Genomic DNA, 11,202 nt, shown 5'->3' on the forward strand with positions numbered 1-11,202 from the left:
TCATCCAACCTGGAAAAGAAAGTCCAAATTAGAGCACGAGGAAGAGCCATTTTCAACCCTGGTTGCTGGTCAGAAGGGTAGGCCCTGCCCCCTTTAGGCCCCGCCCACTTCATCTCCTAGCAACCTCCTCGGTCACAATGGCACCGGGGTACAGCCAGGGTTCAGGCCTTTGAGGCTGCAAGGCTATTCACTGCTATTCCACCTGGCCAACAAAGCATTCCCATAAGCCACAGCAACGCGTGTCCGGGCACAGCTAGTTTATATCTATATATATAAAAGGGTAATGAAATTTCGGCCTAGGACAAAACAACAAAACTACACATCCCAGAAACACTAAACTTGGCAGCACAACCCCTCATCCATGCCTATACGTTCATACAACAAAAAGAAAAGAAAAATAAAGTCCTAATTAGAGGGAGAGGAATAATTGCTTTCATCCAATTGCTGCCAGTTAGAAGGCTAAGCTCTGCCCACTTGGTCTCCTAGCAACCCACTCAGCCCAGGGGACAGGCAGAGTTAGGCCTCACTTAGGCCTCTTCCACACTACCTATAAAATACAGATTATCTGATGGCATCACGGCGACCCACAAAACAACAAAACCCCAACCTACAGGCCCCCCAACCTCGAAATTTGACAACACAACCCATCATCCACGCCTCTAGGTTGATACAACAAAAAGAAAAGAAAAGAAAAATAAAGTCCTAATTACAGGGAGAGCAATAATTGTAACTACCACCAATTCCTCAATACTTTATTTCCCATACCACAATACTTCGCCACAGCAACGCGTGGCCGGGCACAGCTAGTAGATAGATAGATAGATAGATAGATAGATAGATAGATAGATAGATAGATAGAAGATAGATTGCTATTTTCTCTATTTGTTTCTGACACAATAAATAGATACATGCAAAAAGCCCGCTCACTTACTTTTCGTAGTCTGCGTTGTCCTTGTCGCACCGCGTGTCCTTGTGCTTCTCCCAGTCCTTCCCGTGCTTGCACGTGGTGAGGGAAATGATGTCTTTGCCGTTGTGGATGTGGTGGAGAGCGTTCCTGGCGTCGGAGCCGATTCCGGTCAGGTAGCGCTTCCCTTTGAAGGCCAAGAGGTACTTCTTCTTCGGCGGCGGGACGGAGGCCTTGTGCAGCCAGCCCCGCTCCCCGCCTTTCCGGGGGTGGTCCTTGGAAAACAACGGGATGGAGATGTCGAAGCCGGGGCGGAAGTGCTCCATGTAGAAGCTGGCCTTGGCGAGAATGGCCTGGCCGATGTCGAAGCCCAAGTCTTCCGTGTAGTTGGGCCACGTGCCTGAGTAGAGGTTGAAGATGAGGTGGTTGCGCCCGTCGTTCCAGAGAGGGAAGCCTTGGATTTTCTCGTCGATGTTGCGGACGAAACGCAGGGAGAGGTGGTCCCGGTCCAGCGTGTCGATGTTAAGGACGAAGAGACAGGCCTCCTCCGGGTTGGACGTGAAATACCGCGACTCTTCCAGGGACGCGATGATTTTGAGGTAACTTTCGGACACGGGGTCCCCTCTTTCCAAGGGGTAGACGAAGACCTTGAAGCCGTGCTCCCGGCACTTGGAGGCGTCGAAGCAGGTCTCCATGCGGCACCGGCTGTTCCTGTAGATGCTCCTCCTCAACTCGCGCCGGGCTTTGGGCGAGGGCTCCTCGGGGTCTCCCTCATGGCCGTCGAGGTGCTCGGGGTCGGCAAAGCTCTCCAGGAGGAACCCGTCGGCCCAGCGAGGCCAGCTCTGCAGCGCCCCGGATCTCTTGCCGGGCAGGAAGGCCAAGCGCCGGATCTGGTCTCCTCCGAACAGCGAGAGCAGGAGCCACGTGGCAAAGAAAGTCATCAAGAGGTATTTTTTCCTGGCCTGCATAGGTTCACGCAGAACCCGCGAGACTCCTTATTGGAAAAAGGAGGCCCGCTCCGTCGACAAAGGAGAAGTCATCAAAGGCAGGCCAGACGGTAATAATAACAACAACAATAATAATAATAATAATAATAATAGGATCTCAGAGCAAATTAAGCATGAATTTACCTTTGAAACCAAAATCAATACACTGGACTTTGGACTTTTCTTGAGATGGCATGCTCACGGGAAAAGACCATGATGCTTTCTAATGTAGAAGAACTCAATTTCTGTTAAGTTCGGTGCAAATTGCAGGCTCTAGTAGAAACCAAAACCAAAGCAAGACCCCGAGTCTCATGACCCGATCATTTTGCAATGATCTCACGGAGGGGTCTGCGTTAGCCTTGCCAAATCTTTGCCCATCTTACGACACGGCCAAGGATGACTTGTTTGCAAAGTCCTAGTTGTTTGATGCTGGAGCGAATCTGCAGCAGAGCCTTAGTTCATCCGAATGCAGCCTTCGACACCTTGATGTCCTTCAAGGCCAGCAATGTTGGACTTATTTGGAACTACTCTGAGAAAGGATTCCTTGTTTGTTTGGCGCTGGAGCCAATCTGCAGAGGTGCCTTATGTGCATCCAAATGCAGCCTTCAACACCTTGATGCCCTTCAAGACCAGCAATGTAAAACTTATTTAGAACTAGTCTAAGAAATGGTTCCTTGTTTGTTTGATGCTGGAGCCAATCTGCAGCAGTGCTTTAGGTCTCCCAAGCCTTTGACACCTTGATGCTTTCCAAAATCAGCAATGTTAGACTTATTTGGAACTAGTTCGAGAAGGGATTCCTTGTTTGTTTGGCACTGCAGAGCCTTAGTTCATCTGAATGCAGCCTTTGACACCTTGATGGCCTTCAAGACCGGCAATGTAAAACTTATCTGGAACTAGTCTGAGAAGTGATTCCTTGTTTGTTTGGTGCTGGAGCCAAGCTGCAGCGGTGCCTGTTTCTCCAAATGCAGCCTTCGACACCTTGATGTCCTTCAAGCCCAGCAATGTTAGACTTTTTTGGAACTACTCTGAGAAGCGATTCCGGTTTGTTTGGTGCTGGAGCCAATCTGCAGTGGTGCCTCAGTTTCTCCAAATGCAGCCTTCAACACCTTGATGTCCTTCAAGACTAGCAATGTACGACTTATTTGGAACTACTTGGAGAAGCGATTCCTTGCTTGTTTGGCGCTGGAGCCACTCTGCAACCGTGCTTTATGTGCATCCAAATGCAGCCTTTGACACCTTGATGTTCTCCAAGACCAGCAATGTACAACTTATCTGGAACTACTCTGGGAAGTGATTCCTTGTTTGTTTGGCACTGGAACCAATTTGCAGCAGTGCCTTAATTTCTCCAAATGCAGCCTTCGACACCTTGATGTCCTTCAAGCCCAGCAATGTTAGACATTTTTGGAACTACTCTGAGAAGCGATTCCTTGTTTGTTTGGAGCTGGAACCAATTTGCAGCGTTGCCGTAGTTTCTCCAAATGCAGCCTTCAACAACCTGATGTCCTTCAAGACCAGCAATTTAAGACTTATTTGGAACTACTCTGAGAAGCGATTCCTTGTTTGCTTGGTGCTGGAACCAATCTGCAGCGGTGCCTCAGTTTCTCCAAACGCAGCCTTTGACACCTTGATGTCCTTCAAGCCCAGCAATGTTAGACTTTTTTGGAACTACTCTGAGAAGTGATTGTTTGTTTGGTGCTGGAGCCAATCTGCAGCAGAGCCTTAGTTAATCCAAATGCATCTTTCGACACCTTGATGCCCTCTGAGACCAGCAATGTCCGACTTATTTGGAACTACTCAAAGAAGTGATTCCTTTTCCTCCTCCAGCTACTTCTTGGCGAAGTTTTTCCAAATTCCTTTCTTCAGTTCTCAAAAGTCTTATTTCCCGTTGAGATAAAAATCTGCCCTTTGATAGAGTCAGCTCTCGGGCTCCCTCTGGGCTTGGCTGGGCCTGTGTTGTCCTTCCTGCTCCTCTGGCCAGCTTTGGCCTGCCTGGCACTGCCCTCCTCCGCTCCCTTCTTGCAAAGCCCTGCCCTTAGAAGAGAGTTCAAGGGCTCGCTCGCTCGCTCGGGATATTTGAGCCTCTCCCCGGGAAACCGGACCTGGACCTTCCTGGCTTGGAAAAGCAAGCAGTGGGGGCTGGAAGGGATCCCACCTGAAAGGGATTCCCAAGGAGTCTCCAATCTTGGATGGTTTGGGGTCCAATTCTGTGCAAAACCAACTCTCTTTCCCTTGCTTTCCTTGATTTAAAAATATTACTCTTAAATATAATGGCAAATTGTTATTATGATGTTTTGGGTCCAATTCTGTGCCAAACCAGCTCTCTTTCCCTTGCTTTCCTTGATTTAAAAATATTACTCTTTATATATATATATATATAGAGAGAGAGAGAGAGAGAGAGAGAGAGAAATATTTTTAAATATTTATAATGGCAAATTGTTATTATTATGTTTTGGGTCCAATTCTGTGCCAAACCAGCTCTCTTTCCCTTGCTTTCCTTGATTTAAAAATATTACCCTTATAAATGGAAAATTATTATTATTATTATTATTATTATTATTATTAGTATTATTATTATGTTTTGAGTCCAATTCTGTGCCAAAGCAGCTCTCTTTCCCTTGCTTTGCTTGATTTAAAAATATTACTCTTAAATATAATGGCAAATTATTATTATTATTATTATGTTTTGGGTCCAATTCTGTGCCAAACCAGTTCTCTTTCCCTTGCTTTGCTTGATTTAAAAATATTACTCTTAAATATAATGGCAAATTATTATTATTATTATTATGTTTTGGGTCCAATTCTGTGCCAAACCAGTTCTCTTTCCCTTGCTTTGCTTGATTTAAAAATATTACTCTTAAATATAATGGCAAATTATTATTATTATTATTGTTATTATTATTATTATTATTATTATTATTATTATTATTATGTTTTGAGTCCAATTCTGTGCCAAACCAGCTCTCTTTCCCTTTCTTTCCTTGATTTAAAAATAAATAAAATATATTCAAAATGGCAAATTATTATTATTATTATTGTTTCCTTCCTTCTGCTGAGTTTGCAAGGAGACTCATGGCAGCAGGTGAGTAGTTGCCTTTGGAGAGGCTGGGGCTCCTCTTGCCTTCTTCTCTCCCCTTCTCGCCCCTTACCGGCTCCAGGCTCCCAGGTCCAGGCCCCGCTATCCGCGCTCTCCGCCCAAGGCTTGAGTTCCAATCCAGGGGAGCAAGGATGCCAGGCTCGGCCAAGCCATCGCTCCCTTCGCCCGCCGCCCAGCCTCTGGTCCAGGCAAGAAGCCTCCCCAGCCCACCTTTACCAGGCCACGCCCCCGGCCGCGCCCCTCGCCTCCCATTGGTCCCCGCCGATTGAAGAGGCGTGGCTCCGGGTAACCCTTTCTTATCTGGACGACGGGGAGGAGGCGGGGCCTCGGGGTGTTTTTTAAGGCGGCGCTTTTCATTCGTGTCTCCTTAAAGCGGGTCGGGGACAAGCAATAGAGCTTAGAAGAGACCCCAAGGGTCATCTAGTCCAACCCGATTTCTGCCAGGCAGGGAAAGCACCCCTGACAGATGGCCACCCAGCCTCAATATAATAATATTATTGTAATATAATGATAATGTGCATCACACAACTCTATTATTATTATTATTTAAACATTATTATTATGATAGAGTTAGAAGAAATCCCAGGGATCATCTAGTCCAACCCCAATCTGCGATGCAGGAAAAACACAATCAAACCACCCTGACAGATGACCATCCAGCCTCAAAAATATTATTATTATTATTATTGACACAACGACGTAGTATGACACAGCAAACAAGATAGATCTGCTGGACTTCGTATCACAAAATCACAAGTTGAACACTTCCCAAGCGTTTAGGACTGTGTGATGTATTTTATTATTATTATTATTGTATGGCACAGCAAACGAGATAGATATGCTGGATTTCATATCACAAAATCACAAGTCGAACACTTCCCAAGCGTCTAGGACTGTGTGATGTATTATTATTATTATTATTATTATTATTATTATTTTATTATGACACAGCAAACAAGATAGATATGCTGGACTTCGTATCACAAAATCACAAGTCAAACACTTCCCAAGTGTCTAGGACTCTGTGATGTTTATTATTATTATTATTATTATTATTATTATTATTATTATTATTTTATTATGACACAGCAAACAAGATAGACATGCTGGATTTCGTATCACAAAATCACAAGTCGAACACTTCCCAAGTATCTAGGACTGTGTGATGTATTATTATTATTATTATTATTATTATTTTATTATGACACAGCAAACAAGATAGATATGCTGGATTTCGTATCACAAAATCCCAAGTCAAACACTTCCCAAGTGTCTAGGACTGTGTGATGTTTATTATTATTATTATTATTATTATTATTATTATTATTATTTATTATGACACAGCAAACAAGATAGATATGCTGGATTTCGTATCACAAAATCCCAAGTCGAACACTTCCCAAGTCTCTAGGACTGTGTGATGTATTTTCGGATGATGCGCACAGATCCCAGTAGGGTGGCCTTTTGCAGTTGGCAGATCGTGATTTTGTCAATGTCTCTTGTTTCCAAATGCCGGCTGAGATCTTTTGGCACGGCACCCAGTATGCCCATCACCACTGGGACCACCTGCACTGGTTTCTGCCAGAGTCTTTGAAGTTCAGTCTTGAGGTCCAGATAGCGGCTGAGTTTTTCCTGTTGTTTTTTGTCAATGCGACTGTCACCTTATTATTATTTTTATTATTATTATTATTATGGTTTTGCAACTCTGTTATCATAATCCCATGGTTCTCAACCTGGGGTCTCCAGATGTTTTGGCCTTCAACTCCAAGAAATCCTAACAGCTGGTAAACTGGCTGGGAATTCTGGGAGTTGTAGGACGCCAAGATACATGGGGACTCCCAGGTTGAGAACCATTGATCCATGTTGAGGTGTTTGGTGAGCTCTCCAAGGTGCTGAACGCAACTCCTTTAAAGTTGAGACCAGATCCCAGCGAGTACCAGTGACAAGAAAGCCACATTATCCGCCGCCCTGGTCTCCTACCAATACCATCTGAAACTTGTGCTTTTTCCAGTTGAAACGCTGGAGGATTCACCAAAGGACGGAAGTTGTGGCTCATATGCGAACGGCGGAGAAAGGGAAAGCGGAGACCCCGGGGACCTCACCCACCTGACCCGCCGTCCTGCCTGCACACCAACCCCCCCCCCCCTTTGACTGAAATCTCTTAGTTCTGCTTATAATCTGATAATACCATTCTTTATGAGATCACAGCCTTTTTCACCATGGCAACACAATTGACCTGATTTGCCAGGGAAGTTAGATGGCACATCCTCGCCAATTGGCACCACGCTGTTATCAGAACCGGCACCGGGTTGTGGTTCGTTGGGAGCACAAAATAAGGCTCGAGGGAAGGACTGAGCGGGCAGAGGATGGCCCCGTGCGTCTTTCCGAATTTGGCCCGTCCAGTCCAGGGAGGCCAGGCGCCCGACCATGTAAACGCAGATTGTGTGCAAAGGTTTCAAACCTTTGCAGCTGGATAGGATCTGCCTGCATGTTCAATGTTCTCTGCCTAGGAAAGGAGCAGGAAGCTTCGCACAAGACAAGGAACCTTAGAGCACAGCCCGTTTTGCCCATTTGGTGACTTTCGCAAGTTGTTTATTTATTTTATTTATTTATTTCCATCATTTCTATCCCGCCCTTCTCACCCGAAGGGACTCAAGGCGGCTTACAAAACGGGCAGAATTCGATGCCAATACAAAAGAATAAAAACATAAGCAGTTAAATACAGATTTAAAACAATACAAAATACTTGAGCCATTCATCCACAAAAACCTTGTACATAAACCTTAGTCCAGACTGAGTCGAAGCCAACAAAACTTATTCTTTAGGGTGGCCCAGGGCCCATTTGGTGCTGTTTACAAGTTGTTTGGGGCCCATTTAGGGTGGCCCAGGGCCCATTTAGTACTTTTGGTGCATTTTACAAGTTGTTTAAGGCCCATTTAGGGTGGCCCAGGGCCGATTTGGCCCATTTGGTGCCTTTCACAAGTTATTTAGGGCCCATTTAGGGTGACCTAGGGTCCATTTCGGGCCCTATGCAAGATGTTTAGGGCCCTTTTAGGGTGGTCCAGGGCCCGTTTGGCCCATTTGGTGCCATTTATTAATTGTTTAGGGCCTTTTTAGGGTGGCCCAGGGCCCGTTTTGCCCTTTTCGTGCCATTTACAAGTTATTTAGGGCCCATTTGGGGTGACCTAGGGCCCATTTCGGGCCTTATGCAAGATGTTTAGAGCCTTTTTAGGGTGGCCCAGGGCCTGTTTTGCCCGTTTGTTGCCATTTATTAATTGTTTAGGGCCTTTTTAGGGTGGCCCAGGGCCCGTTTTGCCCTTTTCGTGCCATTTACAAGTTATTTAGGGCCCATTTGGGGTGACCTAGGGCCCATTTCGGGCCTTATGCAAGATGTTTAGAGCCTTTTTAGGGTGGCCCAGGGCCTGTTTTGCCCGTTTGTTGCCATTTATTAATTGTTTAGGGCCTTTTTAGGGTGGCCCAGGGCCCGTTTTGCCCTTTTCGTGCCATTTACAAGTTATTTAGGGCCCATTTGGGGTGACCTAGGGCCCATTTCGGGCCTTATGCAAGATGTTTAGAGCCTTTTTAGGGTGGCCCAGGGCCTGTTTTGCCCGTTTGTTGCCATTTATTAATTGTTTAGGGCCTTTTTAGGGTGGCCCAGGGCCCGTTTTGCCCTTTTCGTGCCATTTACAAGTTATTTAGGGCCCATTTGGGGTGACCTAGGGCCCATTTCGGGCCTTATGCAAGATGTTTAGAGCCTTTTTAGGGTGGCCCAGGGCCTGTTTTGCCCGTTTGTTGCCATTTATTAATTGTTTAGGGCCTTTTTAGGGTGGCCCAGGGCCCGTTTGGTGCCATTTACAAATTGTTTAGTGCCCTATTAGGGTGGCCCAGGGCCCGTTTGGCCCTTTTCGTGCCATTTACAAGTTGTTTAGGGTCCCTTTAGCATGACTCAGAGCCCGTTTGGGCCGTTGTCTTTGTCTCCTGGGGAAAGAAAAAATCTGTGTATGTGGGAGATTGAAGAACAGACAGAGATAGGAAGCAAACTTGCTCAGCTCTGTGATGATTTGCTAGAACGATGTGACTAACTACTACGGCTGCTTTTGCATTCCAAGGCTTGCTGCCCTTCCCCTGACGTCTACTTCAAAGGCCTCTTTGGCGACGTTTTTGCTCTGTTCTCTCATTTTTCCTCCCTAAAACCCTACATTTATGACTCGTGCTGCGTTTAGACCTCAGCTAAGCACAATCCTCTGCTTTTCCCCAACGCAAAGGCTATCATTAGGGAGATCTGGCAGCCAAGCTGGCACCTTGGGACGGAGGAGCAGAGAGACCACCGAGACCACCGAGACCACCGAGGGGCCCTTTCGTAGATTGCCTGGGATGAGATAAACTTGGGGGGGGGGGGTAAATAAACCCGGATGGGTTAGGAATTCCAGCATCCCACTGCAAAACTATGATCCCAAAGGGTCTAGGAAGGCGCACCCCACTCCTCATGATAGATATACAGTATGTGTGGCTTTTCTGTTTGGAACAGATTATTTTAGTTTATATTTTTTTATTTATTTATTATTTTATTTTATATTTATTTATTTATTTATTTATTTTATTATTTTATTTATATTTTATTTATTTATATTTATATTTTATTATTTTATTATTTATTTTATTATTTTATTATATTTATATTTATATTTATATTTTATTATTTATTTTATTATTTTATTTATATTTTATTTATTATTATTTATATTTTATTATTTTAATTTTTATTATTTATTTATTTTATATTTTATTTATTATTATTATTATTTTATTATTATTATTATATATTATATTATTGTTGTTGTTGTTGTTATTTATTAGTGACATTTATATCCTGCCCTTCTCACCCCGAAGGGGACTCAGGGCGGCTCACAAGTCACATGTACATACAATATATTATATTATTTGTATAGCACAATATAAGCATTATATATTACTATATTGTACTATAGCACTATATTGTAATATTATTACAATATATAATATAAATATACCATTATAATAGTGTATAATAATTATTATTATATTGTATTACATTATCATATTATAATTATAATAATATAATATAATAATAATAATTATATTATATTATATCATTATTATTATGTTGTATTACATTATCATATTATATCATTACTAGCTTTGCCCGGCCACGCGTTGCTGTGGCTTATGGGAATCTTTTGTTGGCAGAATAGCAGTGAATAGCCTTGCAGTCTCAAAGCCTGGCCGTTTTCTGGAGTAGCTGGAGCTTTGTGTTGTATGAACGTAGAGGCATGGATGAGGGGTTGTGCTGCCAAGTTTAGTGTTTCTGGGATGTGTAGTTTTGTTGTTTTGTCCTAGGCCGAAATTTCATTACCCTTTTATATATATAGATATAATAATATTATCATATTATTATTATATTGTATTACATTATCATTATATACATATACAATATGTTATATTATTGTGTAGATAGATATTTTCACATTTAGATATAAATAATTAATATATTATTATGTATATTATTCACTGCTTGGAGAAATTAGGTTACAATTCCCATAATTTGCAACCATCACTGCCATTGGCAATGCAGGGCAGGGGGTTCTGGGAGCTCTTATCTCAAACAGTAAGCTTTATGAGCTCCCAATTTAGTTCAATTACAGGAACGTATAATTAAGTTCAGTTGCCACTGGGAGAACATGAACTGGGATTTTCAAAGTGTGCCCAGGGCTCGATGGGAAGAGTTTGGGAAAAGTCCATAGAGCTCTGCGGTAGGTAGTTGCCTTTGGAAAGTCCCGGCTCCCATCTCCAGACAGGGAGGCCTAATTGCTAATTAGCATAACAAAAAATACATCAAATGCTAATTTCACACGACCTTTGCTCTGCTTTCTTTCATACGGCGTAATTATAGTGCTTTGATACAGCTTTCGCCGCCAATGGGGCATCTCATGGAACCCGGAGGTTTGCAGTGTGATTTTTGCAGCCGGCTTCTCAGGACTCGAACTACAAATCCTAATAATAATAATAATAATAATAATAATAATAATAATAATAATACATCACACAGTCCTAGACACTTGGGAAGTGTTCAACATGTGATTTTGTGATACGAAATCCAGCATATCTATCTTGTTTGCTGTGTCATACAATAATAATAACAACAACAATAATAATAATAATAATAATAATAATAATAATAA

The 11,202-nt window shown here is 43.2% G+C and overlaps 1 protein-coding gene across 1 annotated transcript in view; it reads right to left on the bottom strand.

The window, feature by feature from the left end:
- extl1 (exostosin like glycosyltransferase 1) overlaps positions 1 to 5,183 on the bottom strand; it is a 55,782-nt gene extending 50,599 nt beyond the window's left edge. The window contains exon 1 of the mRNA XM_062962148.1: positions 932 to 5,183. Coding sequence (XP_062818218.1) covers positions 932 to 1,872 — 941 coding nt within the window. The 5' untranslated portion in view covers positions 1,873 to 5,183. The remainder of the gene's footprint in view (positions 1 to 931) is intronic.
- Positions 5,184 to 11,202: the final 6,019 nt, after the last annotated feature.

The sequence above is a fragment of the Anolis carolinensis genome, unplaced genomic scaffold (assembly GCF_035594765.1).
Source record: "Anolis carolinensis isolate JA03-04 unplaced genomic scaffold, rAnoCar3.1.pri scaffold_10, whole genome shotgun sequence".
Lineage (NCBI taxonomy): Eukaryota > Metazoa > Chordata > Lepidosauria > Squamata > Dactyloidae > Anolis > Anolis carolinensis.